Here is a 22,753-nt window from a genome sequence, read left to right as displayed (position 1 = left end):
TGGTGGCTGGAGTTCTGCCACTAACCCCCAGGTCTTTCCCTGCAGGTTGGAGGGCCTACCTACAGGGCTGGGTGCAGATTTAACGTCATACCCAGGGCGGAACAATTGCAGGGCCCAACGGAATAGAACAAGCAATTATTTCCGCCCATGGTAGATGCATCAAATAATGATTACTGTGTGTTCTGCATGCTTGTCCGAGCTGTACTTGTAATCATGTACAGTATGCCATGTGTCATAAGTAACATGCCCTATTCATATCACACTAATATATCATGTTTGTTTTGGTATTGCAATTTTTGGGCTCAGGTAATTTATTTGATTTTACCCTTTCAGCATTAATCAGACTTTTCTTGAAGAATCCCTAAATAGTTTAGTAGGTTTATGACTACTTCACTGGTGAAAATTATGGAATAACATGCCTGGAAAAGATTTGATATTTAGATCAATTATTATATTGTCCATTCATCCACTTCCATACTCAGTTAAATCAGTATGCGATTATGCATTGGGCATATAGTTTAGCTATGTGTGAGGGCACATTCAAGCACACACTCACACAAGTGCAGTTTTAAACTTAGCACACAAGACTTTGTGATGTGGGAGGAAAACTGGAGTACCTGGAGAAAGATTCCTACAGAAAATGGAAACTCCTCACAGACACTGCTTGGGCCAGCATTAGAATCAATTATGCCTACCATTTGGCATTTCCTTTTTACTGTTCTTAATACATTTCACCTCCACCTCGACATTTATTTTTACTTCTGTATTACTGAAAGAACCTCTTAGAGCTGACTTTTCCATTTTCAGTGATGTTGTTCTCTAACTGCCTTTATACATTTCTACTTTCCATTTTAACAATTCCCTTCATGTGCTCATAAGTCCTACACTTAGCAATGGAGTTGTTTTGTATGCTTTGAACGGCTGCATTTTCTGTAATTTCTTTCTTTAGATTCTTTGAGATTTTTCCACTGCTTTTAAGTTTTGACATGAACTTGAACAGAATTATATGGATTTTACCATTAAGTTTATTGCAGTCATACTTAATTGTCTCCATTCCTAGGAAGGTCATGTAGTTTATTTCTTTAAAATTTACTTGGATGTCTAAGTTTGCCCATGCTAAACATTTTAATTGTTACTTTGTTTTTCTTAAGCACACTTAATTGAGTTCAGAATCCTATACAATAGTTATTTAGTATGAAAAACAGAAGTGCAACCTAAACGCAAAAACTTAATGCTGAAACATAAACAAAGAAACATCATGCTGTTTACTAAGAAAGTATTCAAACTCTTCAATTATTTCATATTTGTGCTAAAATCATTTAAATTAATTTTGTTCCACATAGAGCAGCACTCAATACCTCAGAATGACAAGGCAAAAAGAGGATTTTACAAATTTTGGTACATTTATTTAAAAAAAAAATCCTGAAATGTCACATTGACACAAGTATTCAGATCTTTTACGCAGTAATTAGTTGAAACCCCTTTGGCAGCGATTACACTGCTTGGGTATGACATAACAAGGTTCGCACATCTGGATTTGGGGATTGTTTTGCTATTCTTCTCTGTACGTCGTCTCACGTTCTGTCAAACTGGGTACAAACCATTTGTGCACAGCGATGTTCGACTGGGTTCACATCAAGGCTCTGGCTGGGCCACTCAAGGATATTCACAGAGTTGTCTCTAAGCCACTCCTGTCTTTGCTTTGTGTGTAGGGTCATTGTCCTGTTGGAAAGGGAACATTTGACTTATTATGAGGTCCAGAGTGATGTGGAGCAGGTTACCATTAGGGATATGTTTGCTTTTTGCTCCATCTAGTTTTTTTGGCCCTAACTGGTCTCACAGTCCCTGCCAATGAACAACAATCCTACAGCACGATTCTGCCACGAGCACACTTCACTCTAGGAATGGTATAGTTCTGCTGCTGCCAGGTTTGCCCCTAGGCATGATGATTAGATTTGAGGCCAGGCAGCTCAGTATTGGATTTAGCACACCATAGAACTTTTTTTCTCACAGTTTGAGGGTCTTTTAGCTGCCTTTATGTAATCTTCAAGTGAACTTTGACGTTTCTTTTTTTCTGAGGATAGGCTTTTGTCTGGCTTCTCTGCAATAAACCCAGATCAACAGAGGGTTACAGTGATGGTTGTCCCTCTAGAAGTCTCTCCTATTTCCACACAGGTAATCTTGGGAGCACAGCCAGAGTGACCTTTCTGTTCTTGGTCTCACATTCTTCTCTTTCAATTACTCAGTTTTGTTGGGCTTCCAGCTCCAAGAAGAGCAAACGTCTTCAATTTAGGAATTCCAGAAGGAATAGAATGGGATGCACCAAAACCAAATTTGAAGTGTCATAAGCAAAGGATTTGAATACTTACTGTATGTCAGTGTGATATTTTCTATTTTTTACATATTCTGTTTTCACTGTTTTTTTCTGGGCCATTAAATGTTGCCTTATGAGCAAATAAAGTGAATATAAATGATTTTAGCATCAAAAAATTTGAAAAAATGAAGCGGTCTAAATACTATCTGAATCTACTGTATATGCAAATATAAAAATGAATGGTGACATTTTTTAAATCTACTGCAGTATTGCATGCTGTACTTTTCAAATTGTAAATGGAGCATCTGTATCTGTTTTCATTTTTCAGGTCAGTGGGGTAGATGTATGGGAGACGACTGTGGCCCAGGAGGGATTCAGTCCCGAACTGTATGGTGTATCCACAGTGAAGGCTGGACGACACATCACTCTAACTGTAAACACCTCAACAAGCCTGACAGCCAGAGGGAGTGCTTTAAAGTGTGCGAGTGGCACCAGGAGCTTTTTAAATGGGAGGTCTCTGAATGGGGGCCATGTGTTCTTGTTCCTTATTTGGCCTATGATCAGAAATTAAGGACCTCAGAGTGTGTCACTGCACAGCATGGACTTCAGCAAAGGGAAGTTCATTGTTTTCGGAAATCCAATAAGACAGCCGTGGCAAACGAGATTTGTGAATTTTTCTCATCAAGACCTACAACAGAGCAGGCTTGTTTGATACCTTGTCCTCACAATTGTGTTGTCTCCAAATTTTCTGCATGGTCTGGATGCAGTAAGACATGTGGGGCTGGATTACAACACAGGACACGGGCCGTGCTGGCTCCTCCACTATATGGAGGAGTAAACTGTCCAAACTTGACAGAAACCCGAACTTGTAAAAACCACCTTCCTTGTTCCATAGGGGATGACGAGTATGAATACAGCCTTAAAGTTGGGCCATGGAGTGAGTGTAGACTACCACATCAAAAAGATGTTTGGCTGAGCGGGAGGACAATGCTGGATTTTAGCACCGAATCTGCCGAAAAAAACATAGTTAAGCATCAGTTCCAAAGTCACCACAACAATGCTCATCCAAAAGAATGGGACTTGGAGATTGGTTACCAGGCTAGACAAGTAAGGTGTATGAGGAGCGATGGAAAAAATGCAATGCTGACGTAAGTTCAAATTCTTCTTTAAATTCATTGTCATAAAACTATAATATCTGTTATTTCCAAATATGAAACTGATATACATATTATAGGAGTGCCTCGACCTTTGACTAGATTTATACAATCAAAAGTCAAATGTTCAAAATTTAGTTTGGTAAACTATCCCAACGTAACAACAATCCCAAACGTGATAAATAATGCAACATGTATTATAAAACCCAAAAAGTTCACATTACCAATAGCTTTTCTTGAGAGCTGGTATTATTGAGTTTATTTATTTATTAAGTTTATTGGTATTGGTATTTATTAAGTGTATTGCTCAGGCATAGACGATACACTGTAGAGTGCATATCATTTAATAAAGCTGTCTAAATCTAAATTGTGCAGTTTGGTGGCCTTTGATCCGCTAGTCATGTACACAAATGAGAAAGCAAACCTTAAACATGGGGACTAGTTATTGCCAAGGAGACAGACTTGAAATACTGTATTTATAATTTTTACCTTCATTTTACCTTCATTTTTATGGAAATGCTCTGAACAAAAAACACACTCCATGGAACATTAAAGGGAAAAGGGCAAAAATGCCTAAATCACAAATCCATGGACTATACTGTACATAGCACAGTGGTAAAAAATCTAGTAAATACTCAATAAGCACAGAAAGTCACAAAACCAGTAAATTCACCTCTCCCAAGCATATTTGAATGAAACAGACCAATGCGTTGATGGACAGGTGGCCCCACCTCTTGGGGAACCACTCACAAAACACAATGAATAAGGCATACATACATAGACAAAATAAACTATAAAGAATAATACAGATAAGCAGAAATAAATTTAATACAAAAATACAAACAGAAGAATAAAAAATAAACAAAGAAGACATAAAAATCAACCTTCCATCCTTACTCCTTTACTCTCAATATTTGGCTTTTCTACCTTCCTGTAAGTTAAATTTCTGTCTCAGTTCACCACCCATCACCTGATCCCATGGCAAGGAGCATTCCTTTAAAAATACTTTGTGGCAACTACTAGGGGCCTCTACATAAACCTAAAGGCACCAGTACATCAGTTGCTATGTGATATATATAGTTATAGGAACTTCAACTTTTTTAGTTCCCGACAATCTCCTGTACTTGAGACTAAACAGGTTTAATTTTCTGAGTCTATCAGAATAGGACATGTCCTTCCGTCCTGGGATACACAAGTCTTGCTATGTCTTTCTTTTAGCATGGTGACCAGAACTACACTCAGTACTACAGATGTGAAATGAAGTTGCTCCAAAAGAACTCCTTTGTAAAAGTATTTGAAGCATCTCCTGCTGGGACGAAAAAACTGGACTACTCATTATGAGGCAGCAGTACTACCACCACGCTACTGTGTCACCTATTAAGGGTGTGGGGAGCCGCTGACTATTAAGGTAGCATTAAGTGCAGGTTTGGGAAACAACTTTGAATGTAATTGCAGTCAACTACAGGGCGGAGTAAAGGGGGAAACTAAAATACTAAGCAGAAAATACACGTGGATAACGAAAGAGCTTACAATCTCCACAGTCAGGGAAATGAACTGACAAAACTGGTACTGTGGGGTAACAAGGCTATGAACCCCACCGCCATGCCATCCAATACAGAGACATATGTGTATGTTTAAAAATCCTTACAAATACAGTAAATGGCATTCTGTGAAAAACAAAATGAAATATCCAGATGTTGTGCTAGCTTCCAGACGCTGTTATTATCCTTGGTTTCTGCAGCAAACGACAAAATTAAAATCACTTATTGCTTCCAGAGGTCATTTATGAAAGGCCATCCTTCTCATTTTCACACTGCAGTTCATTTGATGAATTTTTAAACATTTCTTGATTAGATTACAATTGATGACAAGTAATTAAATATAGCATATTTAGCACTTTTTAATAAGGTTATTGAAAGTATCAGACACAAAGGTCTCTGCCGTCTGTTGCTGCTTTGTTATGTCATATGGGTGCACACCTATTGACAGACCACCAATGTCGGCATGACTCTTAAAAAAATCCCTTCAGGGAAGTTGTCAAGAAAAATCTGCAGAGCAATCTGTCCACCATAATGTTCAGATGTGGATTCGGGGTAAGTCCGGGGAAATGAAGAAAGTCTGCTTCAAATCATTAGGCAACAACTCATGTGGTGTTTATAGAAGCATTGTTAATCTGAAATCATCCATCTCCTGCAGGGCTGTAATGGTCCATTATAGGATGGGCTCAGTCAACCACAGTTTAGAGATTGAACATTTTCTGTCACCCAGTGCTTTGGACAAGTGATGAATCCAGCAGTCAATGCAAAATAATTAATTGTACTATTTTAAAACTTTTAACCTTTTTCTTTTTGAGACTTATCTTTCTGACTAAAACCTTATTAATCATCTCCTTTCACTGAGTTCTGACACCCCAAATAATAATCTTGGGATACACTGACTCTTACAACCCCAATTTTGGATTAAGTGCATTCATTAAGTGAATAGAGGCTGGAATCCTCCCCAAACATTGGTCTTATGTTTTTCCTTCCTTCTTCAGCCACATACTTATGGCTGATTGTTTGACTGGCTACACAGTAAGTTAGTTAGTTAGTTAATGTATAATAACCATTCCACCGTGGGCTCTGCAGAGAGGTTCTCAACAAGAAATACTTAATTTGCGCATTTGTGGAGCTCTGCTGCGGTACCTCCAAATGTGCTCCCGGATCCTAAAATCAATATAAAATGTTTGTTTTAATTTTTTTAATATTTAAATAAGCATAGTTTATTACATAGACTTTATTTTAACTTGATAAAATAGTAGTTAATGTTAAGCCTATGTGTTTTTTTTATTTCTTGTTGTGAAAAAAAGTCAAAAGTGCAGCAAAACATTGAAAGCTGTGCAATTCAAAATAAGTGATCAGGTCAGTATAGTTAAAAGTAAACCTGCTTCCAGCACAGTGGGTTTCGATGCTGACATGGAAGTTGACAAATAAAAGGAATAGGAGTGAGCAAAGAAACATCAGATGTGGCTGAGAAGTACAGAGCGTGGACAGTGGATCAATTTAAGATTGCAAGATATACAAGAGAAATACTAATTTATTCATGTGAACATATCTGTAAACAGTTTTGATTTGATGCATTTGTTAGTAATGTAATCATAAGACATGACAAAGTCAAAGTTTAGCAGCAAACACCGTATAATTAAATGAAAAAAAAAAAACACATTAACGCAAATAAAGTTGTCCTCAGACCAAGGTCCTCCCAGGTGACTGACAGAGATGACGGCTCCTCTGTTTATGACGAGGCCAGTCTAGACGGACAAACACCAGAAATGATGTCGGAGGAGAACAGCTGTCAATATTCCTTTCTTCAGAAGATGGAAAACAGAGGCCATTATCACACGGCGCCATCCCCTGGTTTGGCTGAGAATTACCATTACCCAAACTCTAATACTCTCTCCGATGCTCCCACTCGTGACAACAGATGACATAATTCAACGTTAAAAGCTCTGTGCTCTAATTCCCAAACTGCTGTTATCACCTTCCCCCTGCAGTCAACATGAGGTCTGCCACCTCATGATTTACAAATTAACCACTGCCCACTAAAAATGTGAACATTTGCTGTATTACCAATTGAGCTAAGGCCCTTTATGTGTCTGGGTTTATGAGTGGGAAGTTTACTAAAATTCATTTTTTCTCCACTGACATTAATACTGGTGTCCTCAAAATGTCTGCTTATTACAGATACAGTCAATATACATTATCCACAAAGGTTATGTTCCTGAAAAACCAGCCACAAATGGAAACAGCAGATACTTAAGCATTGATCCAATGAAGAAAATGGTGTTGCGACTCTATTTAGTATACACTTTTGCTCCCTATCACCATTAACACATAATTCTGTGTACCAAACATCAACAAAGCTCATCATAACATGCTGGTGCTTAGAAGCACTTGGCAAAGCACTTTCATTAGCACTACGCTTCACTATCATTGTTGTAATTTAATAAATGCATTTAAGAAAACAGCAAAAAACACTGAGAATACATAGAATATTACAAGAATGTGGAGACTTGAAAGAATGAAGTCATTAAACCATGCCAATGATGCAGACAGTTAGATACCTGGGCCTCTGCAGCCTAAAATGGAGGGAGGAAGGAAAGGCATAACAACTGGTCCGACTCGTGTGGGACAAGTGGTCAGAACTCACAGGGAAGGGTATAGGGTGCAAGGGAGAAGTCAGATCATACAGAGGCCAATAGTGATGAGGCAGTCTGGGTCAAGACCAGCGGGAGAGACGAGGCTGGGCAGATGCACCAGCCTTCTGATTTCATTTCCTTGATGCTCACCTACAGAAACTTTGTTACAATTTTTACTTCATCTAGATGTTTTGGTTCTTTCACCTCCTAGACGCTCTGCCAGAGGCACAAGCTACCACAGCAGGGCCAATCAAAGAGCCTTGAATTTTTGGCAGCAACTGGCAATGTGTAAAAAAGGACAGGAAATTAAGCAGTGCAAGCTTATGACCCGCATTCACTAGGAATTCCTCGTTTGTGGGGAACAATTGCAAGCCCTGGTCCCAATTAAGAATGGGGTTCAATGGCTTGCTTGTGCTTCTTCATTCCAGGTAGGTACACATTGAGCCCCTCAGTGTAGTACATTTGCAGGACTGGACATCTAAGGAAAGCACAAACCTGTTATTGCTCAATCTTGTTTGTCAATGCTGCGCGACAGACATCTCTGCAAATACTGTAGGTGTGGGTAGACCATGGGTCTCATGAAAAGAGTTACAAATATTAATAGTAGATGAGCAAACCCATGAGAATGAACTCTGAGGATAGCAAGTATTTGCGATAGATAGATAGATAGATAGATAGATAGATAGATAGATAGATAGATAGATAGATAGATAGATAGATAGATAGATAGATAGATAGATAGATAGATAGATAGATAGATAGATAGATAGATAGAAACACATGGATAATTTAGAACTGCCAATTGGCCTAACATGCATGTACTTGTTGTATATGTGAGTGAAAAACCAGTGTATACAGAAGAATATGCAGAGTCAATGGGAGAAAAGCAAGTGCACTGTACAAGGGCAATGAGTGGATTTGAACCCAGGGGCAGTAACAGTAACCACTGCTCTACCACGCTGCCCCCAGCTTTAACTAGTATAAGATGACAATACTAAAATGTCTGTCAGGCCTGATTCAGTGTCACCCGCAACAATCAGCCTTCCTCTTCTCTTCACTGAGTTCTTAAACCAATCTCTTGCACAGTGGACTGTTTCAGATTGCTTTAAATCTTCTGTTATCATTCCAGTTTCAAAAAATGATAAAATAAGCTACCTTAGTGGTTACAGACCATAGTTTCAATGAACATATTTGAACATATTAGAAGTCTGTAGCTGTTCTTCATCTTGACCCACTTCAGTGTGCATATAGGGTAGATAGAACTGTGGATGTTGCCACAAACGTGGGCCTGTAAAACATTTGGACTGTAAAGGAACTTACACCAGAATATTGTTTGTAGACTTCAGTTCAGCTTTTAACACCATTGTCACTGAACTGTTGTTAACTAAACTTCTCCAAACTGAACAGAATGCTTTCATCTTGAAAATTAATTTACAGTTTTCTGATGAACAGGAAACGGTGTGTTCAGATGGGCTCCCACCTCTCAGACTGTCTCTGTATCAGCATAGGTGACTTTCAAGGCTGTGCACTTTTTGCCCAACTCTGTTCTCTGTTATGTACACCAATGACTGTTGGTCCATTGGGCATTCAGTAAAAATCATTAAGTTTGCTGATGACACCATCATTATTAGACTTATTACTAATGGTAATGAAACAGCTTATAGAGAGCAGGTGACTTGTCTTGTGCCTTGGTGTGCTACCAATAACCTGGCACTCAATCCCACCCAGACAGTGGAAATGAGCATTGACTTTCACAAACAGCAGTTACAATTCTACAGCCAATATGGTGGAATCCTTCAAATGTTTGGGCATAGCCATCACAAACACTCTCAGCTGGGACATTAACACCACTTCCATCACTAAGAAGACTCAGCAGTTACTTTTTACACCAACCAAAGAAGTTAAATATTTCCAGGTCCATACTAGTACAATTCTACTAACCCATAATTGAAAGTGAGTTCACATTCTCCATTGTTATCTGGTTTGGTGCAGCAATAGTCCACTCCAAAAATAAATTACAACGTGTTGTGAGGTCTGCTGAGAAAATAATTGGCTGTGCTCTTCCATCTGTTGCAGAACTGTATACATCTAACAAAGTCAACTAACAATGTCAAAAGGATCACCTCTGACTCATCTCACCCACGTCATCACTTCTTCCAAAAACTCACCTCTGGTAAACACTTTAGGTCAATTAAAACTAAAGCTAACAGACACCTCAATAGTTTCTTTCCTAGAGCCATAGCCCTAGCACACCAGTAATTTGGCCGGTCTCCCTCTGCGAGTGTGTGTGTCTACAGTATATGTACATATTTGTGTGTGTATGTGAGTGTACACATTATATACAAACACACTCTTTACCCTTCATTTGCACATCTCCTCTATAACTGCACTATTCTGCAACTGTTTATAATGTATCTTGGTCTGCTTATCTTATTTATATTTGATCTTACGCTCCAAAGCCACCAAGCTAAATTCTTATACATGAAGTAGTGGCAACTAAAAGTGATTCTGATTCTACTGACTGTCTACTTGTAGTTTAAACACAATAGAAGAAAGAGGTCCTAGCCACAGTATATCTAATCACTTTTTAATCTCTCATAATATATTTTGTTGACATGAAATAAAAAAAGAATTTAGAGTGGTGCATCATCCTATTCATATGGGGAGCTCCAAGTGGACATGGCAAGTCCTTACTGTCACTATTAAATGTCTTTGAAGTTCAGAACTAAACATATATGAGAAATCCACTATTGGATGTGATAACAAACTTTCTGATTTATATTGGTGATATGTGCAAGTCAAACCTTGTTGTAGTTCAGAAAACTCTTACTTTCTGTCTTCTGAGATCTTAGCTCTAATTTGTTTAGTGGGAGATGACTTTTGTAGACTCCCGGCTAGGACCCAACTAGGCCTGGCCATCTGATTGCCAGGATAACAAAGCATTTCATTCTGCTGATCAGTGACTTGAAATTGACAAGTTGTGTGTGTGTGTGTGTGTGAGTGTGTGTGTGTGAGTGAGTGTATACGAGTGTGTTTTATCAAAGACAAGCAACCCAGCAAAAGGTTGTTCCCTATTTTGTAGCTGATGCTGATTAAATAAATTCATATCTCATGTGTATTAAAATTAATAGGCTTTAGAATTGGGAAGATGATTGGACAGCCTCAGTTTTTTAATATTTTGCAGAATGTGTGGAAGAAATATCCGACAGTTGCTATAAATATTTGTTATTGCTTTTAACATTTCTCTGCCTAGTGTTTTATACAACTTGTTTAGACGGAGCTCAGCATTTAACAAGTAACATTTTGTCTCCCAGAAGGTATGAATTAGATTTGCATCCAACAAAACCCAAGAATAAAGATCGCATAAGCTGAATCAGCCTTGCATGATAAAATGAAATACCCTGCACCCAACTGTTTGTGCAGCCAAATTTTGATATACTGTTGAACAGGGGTGTCAAACTCTGGTCCTGGAGGGCCGCAGTGGCTGCAGGTTTTCATTCTTACCATCTTCTTAATTAGTGACCAGTTTTTGCTGCTAATTACTTCTTTTTAATTAACTTGGCTCAGGCCCCATAGTTGTTTCTTTTTCCTTAATTAGCAGCCAAACAATAATGAGACACAAAACAAGCCACCACATTATACAATATCTGAAAATAAAGAAAGGTGAAGGTCTCAGTAAGGCTGATCTATCAACTCACCAAAACACTTTGACGATGTTCTTATGAAAAGCAGAAAATCAACAGTTTTAGAAATGTCAGCTGTGGCGAGAACAACAAGAAGCCATGGAATTAAATAACGGGTTTAATAAACAGCAAGAATTGGCTTCTCATTAAGAAACTGGTTGGAGTTTGAAGCCCTAGTTTAGCTGGTCATCTGTTGGCTCGTTTCACGTCTCATTTTTGTTTGGCTGCCATTTCATGAGGAAACGAATCAATTCAGAGGACTGAATCCTTCTAACAGAGCTATTAAAATGTGAATTAGCAGTGAAAACAGGTCACTGATTAGGAAAAGGGTTAGAATGAAAACCTGTAGCTGCTGCAGTCCTCCAGGCCTGGAGTTCGACACCTGTGCTGTTGAACATATTTTGAAAATAACTTCAAGCCTTCTTTAATATGGAATACTGGTCATAAATGAACAAGGTTGCACATTCAGCCTTGATCACTGATTTACTGCACATAAAAACATAAAACTTTTAACAGGAACAGGGTATTCAGGTCAACAAAGTTCAGCCATTTCTTTCTCTCTAACTCAGTGGTCTCAAACTCCGGTCCTGGAGAGTCACAGTGCCTGCAGGTTTTCATTCTAACCCTTTTCTTAATTAGGGGCTTGTTTTTGCTGCTAATTAACTTCTTCTGAATTCATTTTAACTGAATTGCTCTTTAAGACGCAAGCCCCTTAATTGTTTCTTACTCCTTAATTAGCAGTCAAACAATAATGAGATATAAAACATGATCAGGAAACTGTGTCCATCACACAATAACTGAAAATCGGGAATGCTCATCTACTCAGGTCCACAAAACAATTTATCATTGTTCTTGGTTGGAGTTTGAGGCCCTGACATAGTTGGTCTTCTGATGGCTCCCTCAATTCATATTTCATTTCTGTTTGGATGCTGTTTAAGGAAAAAAATGAAGCAATTCATAGGAATGATGAAGAAATTCAGGGGAATAAATCTTAAAAACAAGTCAATTAAAATGAAAGGAAAAGGAATTAATTAACAGCAAAAACTGATCACCAATTAAGAAAAGGGTTAGAATGAAAACCTGCAGCCACTGAGCCCCTCTAGGACTAGAGTTCGAGACCACTGCTCTAACTTATGCAAAATATTAACAAGTTGAGATCTGAAAGGCAACAAAGCCTTACAATCAAACATATTACTTAAAAACCTTATTCTACGTAGTTATAGTTTTCTGTGTGAAGAATAATGTTTTACTGCTTTTGTATAACTGCTAACAAGCTCCTAAGTGTGCCCCCATGTCTTAGATCAGGGGTGTCCAACTCCAGTCCTGGTGGGCCGCAGTGGCTGCAGGTTTTCATTCTAACCCTTTTCCTAATCAGCGAGCAATTTTCACTGCTAATTCACTCCCTTTCCATTTATTTTAATAGCCTTGTTTTTAAGGATTCAGTCCTCTATATTGATTTGTTTCTTCATTAAATGGCAGCCAAACAGAAATGAGATGTGAAACAAGCCAACAGATGACCAGCTAAATTAGGGCTTCAAACTCCAGCTAATTTCACTCCAACCAGTTTCTTCATGAGAAGCCAATTCTTGCTGGTAATTAAAACTGTTACTGACTTGTTGCTGCTCTCATTCTGCCACATTAGACTGTTGATTTTCTGTTTTTTCTAAGAGCACCGTCAAGATGTTTTGGTGACCTGAGCAGACCAACATGACCATCTAACCATTATCCAACCGGCTATAACCTAACTACAGGGTCATGGGGGTCTGCTGGAGCTAATCTAAACAAACACAGGGTGCAAGGCAGGAAACAAACCCCGGGCAGGGTGCCAGCCCACCACAGGGCACACACACCCACACACCAAGCACACACTAGGGACAATTTAGGATCACCAATGCACCTAACTTGGATGTCTTTGGACTGTGGGAGGAAACCGGAGGAAACCCACGCAGACACGGGTGAACAAACAAACTCCACGCAGGGAGTACCCACCGTGCCACCCTACCGAGACCTACACCTTTTTTTATTTTCAGGTTAGCTGGTCATGTGGCGGCTCGTTTGGTGTCTTATAATTGTTTGGCTGCTCAATAAGGAAAAACAAAATAACTAAAGGGTCTGAGTCATGTCAATTAAAACTAAAGCTAAACAAGTTAATCAGCAGCAAAAATGACTCACTAATTAAAAGATACTTATTACAACAACCTGCAGCCACTGCGGCCCACCAGGACCATAGTTGGACCCCCCTATTCTAGATCAACGTGTTCCACTTTCCACCAACACTGTTCTGAATGCTCAATGCTTCAAGGGGGTAGTCACCACGAAATTGAAAGCCCAGGAGTCTCAAAAAACAAGTCATATCTTTTCAAAAAGCAAAATCCATCTAGGTAAAGTTCAGCTCTTTTTACAGAAAATTGCCAATAAATAACATAGAAAATGACAGACTTTGAGGTCTCTGAAAACATGACAACAAAACATAATTAAATCAAAGGATTTTTTAGTTTTTGAACACAAGTTCTGACAAGGTTTGTACTATAAAAATGCTCTCTGCCTCTCTGTTTTTCATTTCACCAATGACCACAAACACCATTAATACACTGTCATGCCTTATAGTAACAAGCAGCGGGTGGCACCGCAGCTGGAAGTTCTTTCATATTCTCAGTTTTCTCTGACATCCTAAATATACTGTATGTGTTTTAGTTTATCTGTGAATCTAAATTGTTCCAGGGTGTTGTGCCCTTCAATGGACTGGTATCTTTCTCCTCTCATTCAGTGTCATTACAATACAAAGTCATACCAGCCCTCCAAACCACATACATGCACACACACTCTAACCAGTAAGGGGCGCCACTGAGCCCTAAACCCCAGACTCAATAACACCCAACACATTTACATGTTCATGGGCACAGCCAATAATCATATAAAACAATGAAAACTCTTCTGTCTTCTTCTGCCTTCAGCTGAATGTTACCTTCTGCCCCCGACTCAGACTCCTTTTATGCTGGACTTGGAAAACCTTTTGGTGACCTGATTTGTGGGGAGCACTTCTGTGTTGTTTGTGAACAAGAGCAGTTCTCTCCTGACACTTCTGCCCTCGCCTTGCAGCACCCAGGAAATCCTGAGAGAACTGAACTTCCGGATTCCACTTCCCATGAACAAGAAACAGTGTCCAAACTAGGACATCTCCAGCAGACCACTGCCACCTACAGTATGCAGGATGGAACTGCTCCTCGCCTCCGGCTTCTGTTTGTCCATCCTCCTGGTACCTTCCATCTTGGCAAGTGGTCATGCTGTCATTCAGCCAGGAAGCCTGTCTGTCCTTAATGGCACTCATAACACAAACTCTCACACATGTCTAGAAAGAAAGAACTGTTTTAGACATTGGATGTATAGAATAGGCTAATCTGTAATAGCTGGTACAATGGCGAATTGCTTTGCACTTGCGCCTCCTAGCTCCAGGGATTACGATTGAATTCTGGTAAAGTTTCGTTTGTGTGAAATCTGCATGATCTTCACATTTATGGATTATTTTCTCTAAATACTTACTTGTTAGGTTAACTGGCCTTACTTTGAGTAACTGTAATTATGTCATGCAGTAGACTGGCATCTGATTGTGGAACTGCTTTCAGCCCCACACTATATAAAAAATGGATCAATGAGATATATTTTTATTATTATTGATATTATTAGTAGTAGTAGTATTAGTATTATTATTAATAATAAATAATAATAATAAATTCATTTACATCATGTTATACAGTAATCCCTCCTCGATGGCGGGGGTTGCATTTCAGAACCCCCCGCAATGGGTGAAAATCCGCGAAGTAGAAACCATATGTTTGTGTAGTTATTTTTATATATTTTAAGCCCTTATAAACTCTCCCACACTGTTAACATCATTAGAGCCCTCTAGACATGAAATAACACCCTTTAGTCAAAAGTTTAAACTGTGCTCCATGACAAGACAGAGATGACAGTTCTTTCTTACAATTAAAAGAATGCAAACATATCTTCCTCTTCAAAGAATGTGTGTCAGGAGCAGAGAATGTCAGAGAGAGAGAGAGAGCGAGAGAAAAGCAAACAATCAAAAAATTAATACATGCTTTTAAGTATGCCGAAGCACCGCGATAAAGCGGCATTTTTTAGAGGAGCATCTGTATCATCTAAGCAAACAGCCTTTGTGCAAACAGCCCCTCTGCTCACACCCCTCTGTCAGACGCAGAAAATGTCAGAGAGTGTGAGAGAGAGAAAAGCAAACAATCAAGCAAAAGAGGAGTTTTAGTTAATACGTAATACTTGCTCTGATTGGGTAGCTTCTAAGCCATCCGCCAATAGCGTCCCTTGTATGAAATCAACTGGGCAAACAAACTGAGGAAGCATGTACCATAAATTAAAAGACCCATTGTCCGCAGATATCCGCGAACCAGCGAAAAATCCGTGATATATATTTAGATATGCTTACATTTAAAATCCGCGATCAAGTGAAGCCGCGAAAGTCGAAGCGCGATATAGCGAGGGATTACTGTACATTAACTACTGCTATTATTTCAGTAGTGCTATTCCGTAGTACACTGGAGCAGTGAGTGGCACTCCTACTTTCCAGATCATTGCCCCTGTGTTTGAATTTCATGCCAGCTTGATGTCAGTGTGGAATCTGCATGTTCTGCCTGTGTGTGTGGGTTTATCTCATTGTATTCTGTTTTTCCTCTCATATCATTAAAGGCGTTAACTGGCTAGTTAATTGGTGATTCTAAATTAGTCTTTATGTGAGTGTGAGTGGGCTCCCACAAAGAACTGGCACCTTATCCAGGGCTGCTTCATACGTTGTAGCCAGTGCTGCCAGAAAAAACATTTGTCTTCTGTGACCACAAATTGAATTAAGTGGATTTGAAAGTATAATATTATGTTATGTATACGGTGTCTATTAAAAGTAACTCAATTAGACCACTTTGTGGGCATGAGTTTTCTCTTTTCCATTAAAGAGAAAGTGTCAAAAAAGAATGGGCAAAAAGTGCAGATGTCTAAAGCTGACAGAGAGACCTGTGCACAGACTCAACACAGTCACATCGACTTTTTGGTACATTTGTGATCATCATTTTGTGTTTTATGTTTGTAATTAATTTTGATCACTTTGCAGAGATGCCCTGCAGTGGGCTGGCACCCTGGTCCCTGTTTGTCCCTGCCTTGCGCACTGTGTTGGCTGGGATTGCCCCAGCAGACCCCCGTGACCCTGTGTTAGGATATAGCGGGTTGGATAATGACTGACTGACTTACTTTGCAGAGGTCTGTTTTCACTTCGACTTTAAATACAGTCAACCCTCGTTTATCGCGGTTAATCCGTTCCAGACTCTGCCACAATAAATGAATTTCCACGAAGTAGGATTCTTTATTTTTAATTTGAATATTTTCGCAGTTAGAGCATAGAAAACCTGTTTACGACCTTCTAAATACTGTATTCTTTTTGTGGTGATCAGTGTCAAAATTGCGACACAAATATGTATCCAATTGCGATTCAATTTAGTGTAAGAATAAAATGGGGGTGAATACTTTTTAAAGACATCTATTTTTGCTCATTTTGTATTTTTGCTCATTTTGTATTTTTCTTGGCCAAGGAACATCTCAGCCATCTATGTTTTACAATGTGTGTAGCATCTCATCCTCTAAAGTCATGAAAGATCAAACATAAAATGAATTATTGCTGCATCATGAAGCATCCTGTAGTGTTATCACCCCACCATGTTTGGACCCTTGCTCCATTTTTAGCTGTAGTGTAGAATTTGCAAGTGTTTTCTCCCTGACCTTTAGTTTTCTGTCACAGCCCAAAGATGGCTGTTAGGTGGATTGGCATCAACAGGTGAGTTCTGTGCAGGCCTCTTGCTGATTAAATGGCCATAGTCTATAGGTACTGGCTCTTATACACCTCCTGAACAGAAAAAAGCACAAACAGATAAGCATCATAAGAAATATGAGTGGAATGATGGTTCTATATTTTTGTTTGTGAACAAATCACACTCTTGGTCTTCATTTATATTGATATACAGTATATTGAGAGTTCAGCAAAACCATGCAACTGAATCCTAGTCTGCAGGGACGTTTACGTCTGAAAAAGATGCTTCTAATATATGAACTGAACAGATTTTAGGTAGGGCAGAAAACTGGCATAGTGGTTAGTGCTGTCACCTCACATTTCCAGTGTTCTTGGTTTAAATTCCATGGCTGGTCATCATCATCTGTGTGAATTCTGCATATTCTCCTCATGACCTTGACTTCCACTAGCACTCCTGTTCCCTTTCACTTCCTGAAGCTGGTCAGGTTGTGTTGTTTAGCTCAAAATGAATGAATGTAGGACAGTCCATTTGTATGCACTGCATTGGACTGGTGTCCGATCTTTAGCTGGCTTTTGTGCCGGTGCTTTCAGGACAAGCTCGAGCACTTGACAACCCTATAAGAAACGAAGCAGGTTTACAAAATAAGTGAATAAGTAAATAAATGATTTCAGAACATTTTGTTACACTGGGATGTTTTTGTGCCGCACTGCCTTCCTCCCCACCATTCTCTATTCACACATATGATTGTAAAGTTAAAATATTTTAACTTCATTTTAAACAAAGGTTATGCACTCAAGAAAACTTAATGAAAATGAATCCCCATTGGATAAGACCATGTTCCCCATTCATTTTATTATGCAGTGCCATAATTACTCATAATATAGCGCTCTCCCCAGTGGCTTTTTCTGCTGTCGAGGCAACGTAAACCTGTGAAGTTGTTTAAATGAACTTGTTTTGATGGAGAATGCAGATGACTTGTAGTAGCTAAGCAGAAAACAGACTTGGAAACACATTGGATTTAGTTTAGAAAGCCAATTTTCTCCCGTCATTTTCCGAACCGTAATCATACTACCTTTGTGAGGCTGATTGAAGTTACTTTGATGATAGGTTTTCATTTTCTTCAGAATATGCCAAAATTACATTAGATATAGTCTGTATCCTGATTTATTTGACACAGAGATTTACATAAGACCTCTCGGATTTGTAAGTTCATGGATTCTGAAGCAATCAGATAGCTGATTGAAGAGGCCTGATTGAAGCCTATTTTCATGCAGATCTAACAGTGCCAGAATGTGAAACGTCAGTTTGTTTTTTCACACAGACCCACCAGTGCATCTGAAAGCAGTGACCACAAGAGCGACAGAATGTGTGAAGTATGTGTTTTGGGTGTTGATTATGCCATTAAAGTAACAGAGCATAATAGTGTCATACATCCTTCATCTAAATTGGGGTTTGTGAGGAGACAAGGCCTACATCAGCAACATCAGGTGCAAGGAAGGAGCAAACCTCTACAGGGTACCAGTCCATCGCAGGGTTCACTTACACTAACAGCCATGTGGGATCAATCTGGAGAAGACTCTGTGACCAGTGGACAGAGTGTGAGAGAGCTGGAAAGAACATTTGGGGCATAAGCCAGGCTATGCCTTGTACTGTAATCAATAACATTTAAGCCACAGAAAAATAAACAAAAAATCTATGTTCAGCACCTTTGTGCTCATGGCCAGTAACCTATAGCCAACCTCCAGCCATGAGATGGCCGCTCCTCTTCCGGTTTGGACAAAATAAGAAACGGGACACCTCCAAAGGAAGGTGACTCATTCTGGAGCCAAAGGACAAATGATACAGAGCTCTCTTTAACAGTGTTAGTGACAGAATCCCCTCGCATCAAGGGGTGGATCTGCTTACGTGGACAGTACCACACCGCGATGAGGAGGATGACCCAGAGGTAGATGATAATGCCTAAGCAGGTGTTTTAGATGAATAAGAAAAACTGGAGGATATTGTTCAAATGAAATGGGAAAAATCCTTCTAAACTGACACATTAGATATGCCCTTTTAAGGAGAGAAGTCCTACTTGCCCGGACCACCGTGTGGTCATCCAAAGGAATTAAAGAATGGACAAAAATAAATATAAGGGTGCCAACCAGGTTGTCCTCATTTAACTTAAACACTCTATGGCACCAAAATAAAATAAAACAATAGCTACCAAATAATGTAAGCTAACTACTTCTGAACATTGCTTTTAGGTAACAGACGAGCTCCTTCTGTCTGGTCACTTGGTCATAAAGTGATGCATCCTTCTGGGCGGTCATGCTTTTATGGCCCAGATACCAGAAGAAACAGAAGTTATTGCTCTCACTGGGCGGTTTCACTGTACCGTGGAGGAAAACGAAGACTGGATGGTGTGGCGGACGGCCAGGGCCCATGCCCGGCTGGGATGCCCATTCAGTATATGTTCAGGGGGAGCAACCATGGACTTTTTAATACCTCCCCCTGGACACTAGATGGCAACGCCCCTGGATTGGAGCAGTGCCTCAGTTTCCTGCATGGCTCCAAGGGAATTGGAGTTTGGTGCAGCCCTGTTGGGTCAAAAAGGCACCACCAGGGGGTGCTGCAGTTGGGACTCCTGAGGCCTTATGGACAGTGTTTTCACCACACCCAGAACTTCCGGGTGCCTGATAAAAGGAGCCAGCAGCCACCACTCTAGGAGCCTGAGTTGGAAGGAGGAGGACAACGCTTGCCGGGAGGAGTGATGGTGAAGAGAGTTGTGGTAACTTTGTTGTGCTTGTGTGATGGGACTGTGTACTGTCTGGAGGACACGGGGAAGACGTGCCCCACAGGTGAAGAAGAATAAAAGTTTATTGGTTAATTTTACATGTGCCTCCGTGTCAGTCTGTCAGGTTGGACACATATATATCGCCTTTTACAATGGTTAGCAGCAGCACCCCTCCCTTTTGGTGGTGGAACTACCTACCTGGGAGGAACCCAGAGGGTGACCCTCTGATATGTATGCATGACAATGTATAAACCAAGAAAAGAACCCTAGGAAGAATTACCAGTACATCACAGGACACATTCTCACTCACCTACAGCTGGCCATTATAAAAACCCCAGTTAACCTAACATGGACATCTTTGGAATTATCGCGTTAATTTATTTGACTTCATCATTTCCTAAGATTGCCTGTGTACTCATTTCTTCTGTTGATATCCCTTCGGGATTAAATTCACCAATAAGATTTGGACATAATATGTCTTCTTTAATTGGGAACTTAAAGTGAGGAAAATGTAAAAAATTTTAAAAGCTGAGAGAGCAGAAAATGTGTCTGTCAAAAGCATTGACATGAATGAGATGTGAGAGGACAGTGGGCATGGCTGAATATGGTTGAGAGGAGGGTGTGAGTTGAAAAAATCTCTTGCCAAAAATCTTGCCTCGCGGGTCTTGAAAAAATATCTTCGAAAAAATGTTTTATATAATAGAGAGATGTGATATGCTATAATACTGTTGGCTGTACCTTTCTGATATTCAGACCACTTAATATACATCAGAAATGTTTCTACTTTTTGGAAATCAGAAGATCATTCATATTTAAGCAGCTTGATAACTGGATGCACAGCAAAAGCTGCAGGATGAGTGATTTTTTGTGTTTAGTTGACAAAAGGCATGATATCTGTATTTTTGAATTACTGTAGTTTTAAACCATTATAGACAGTCCAATGCTACCCTTTGGACTTGGCAGAGAGTGAAGATGCTCAAGTGTAACGAAGATGGAACAGGTCCTGGGTTCATTTCTAGGCCAGGTCACTGTCCAGCTCACCATGTGTCTGAGGTTTCTCAACATTTGACTGCCAATTTCTGCAGACACATGAAGCACAGGAGTAATGTAGAATGGTCTCCTATACATTAATTGGAGCCGCTGAAGAACAGGTGAAGAATAAACAATACATTCATGTTTGTGGAATCTCCCTTCTTCAAGGATGAGAACTTTTTATACATAAAATCAAAGCGAAAACATAAGCATATATTCCTTTATGCAACAGCTTTACTGGACAGGTAAGTATGTCTGGTACCGCAAACACCAGTAATGTTCTCTAGAGTGTGCTATTGACTAAAAGTCAAATGTGAGGCAAAAATAAGGATAAAGAAAATTATTTCTTTATGCAAAAGTTTTAATGAATCAGTAGCTATGTCCATCCAGTACTAATGTATCAATCAGATACTGCAAACGATCTACATGTTAGTGTACTACTGCTTGGTGTGCATTGCTCATGTTACATCATCTCTCAACAGGTAGAGTGAGCACTGCTCATGTGAATATGTTACACGTATGTGTGCACTGAAGTGAATGTCAGCACGGAAAATTTTACTTGCATTAAGTCAATTTGGCTGCTGCCGACAATGAGCACAGCTCACAACAGTCAGTCGGTACTCAGTAGTAATCACACCACAGCTGTAAATTGTGGAAGATGTGATAGTTTTTCAAAAATAACACCTAACACCTCCACTACTGCAGGTTAACATCCCTTGCCCTGTATAATTCTTTGGAATTTGTTGATGCTTCTGCAATATTTGTTTCTACAATCAGCATGCTAGAGGCTTAAATAGTATAATAATAACACACAGTCAGTTGCCAAATAGCAAACAACTTACAATATCAAAGCTAAATATGATTTTAACTTAAAATATTGAAATAGATTATGCTATTACCTTCTAACTTGGAAAACACCAGGCTGCCAGTAAGCTTCAAACGAACAAAAGCATTGGTAAACAGCAGGACAAAAAGACAAACAACTGACAGTCAAAGGGTTAGGGGTCTTTTTATAAGAAAAAATTTGGTTCAGTTAACTCATTTTTGCCCGAATCTGAATGGATATTTAACTCAAAAATTTAAACGTCTTCTCTGTGTGACAATAAATTATTGAAACTGACACCCCTCATATGGGATGGGATACTTTAAAAAAGAAACTTTAGGTGATTTGATGAGAGACAGGATGTCCATCCATTCATCATCCAACCCGCTATAACCTAACTACATGGTCACGGGGGTCTGCTGGAGCCAATCCTAGCCAACAAAGGGCATGAGCAGGAAACAAACCCCGAGCAGGGCACCAGCCCACCTCAGGGCGCACACACACACCAAGCACACACTAGAGACAATTACCTAACCTGCATGTCTTTGGACTGTGGGAGGAAACCCACACAGACACGGGGAGAACATGCAAACTCCACGCTGGGAGGACCCAGGAAGCGAACCCGGCTCTCCTAACTGCGAGGCAGCAGCGCTACCCACCTCGCCGCCGTGCCGCCCAGAGACAGGATGTTTTAAGCTGTATGTACACTAGTGGTCAACAGTTTGGATTCACCCAGAAATGTTAATGTTTTTGAAATAAATTGATTCTTTTTTATTAGTGTACCATTAAACTGATTTTGCAAAATTTTTTTAAGCATTTCATTGAATTTATTATTACATTCCATACAAGCAAGTCAAATTTTACGAAACTAAGTTCACATCAGATCAACCCTCACCCATGAGAAAGAGAGCTAGGCCAACAGATTAAGACTTTAATAGTACGAAAAATAAGTAAATAAATACATAAATAAAT

General features: G+C 39.5%; 1 protein-coding gene across 2 annotated transcripts in view; it reads left to right on the top strand.

Annotated features, from left to right (window-relative positions):
* Positions 1 to 22,753, top strand: part of thsd7ba (thrombospondin, type I, domain containing 7Ba) — a 1,045,844-nt gene that overhangs the window by 437,082 nt on the left and 586,009 nt on the right. For both annotated transcript variants that reach the window (XM_039757380.1, XM_039757379.1), the window contains exon 4: positions 2,643 to 3,462. In XM_039757380.1, the coding sequence (XP_039613314.1) occupies positions 2,643 to 3,462 (820 nt within the window). The remainder of the gene's footprint in view (positions 1 to 2,642; positions 3,463 to 22,753) is intronic.

The sequence above is a fragment of the Polypterus senegalus genome, chromosome 6 (assembly GCF_016835505.1).
Source record: "Polypterus senegalus isolate Bchr_013 chromosome 6, ASM1683550v1, whole genome shotgun sequence".
Lineage (NCBI taxonomy): Eukaryota > Metazoa > Chordata > Cladistia > Polypteriformes > Polypteridae > Polypterus > Polypterus senegalus.
This window is presented reverse-complemented; position numbering and strand designations above follow the sequence as displayed.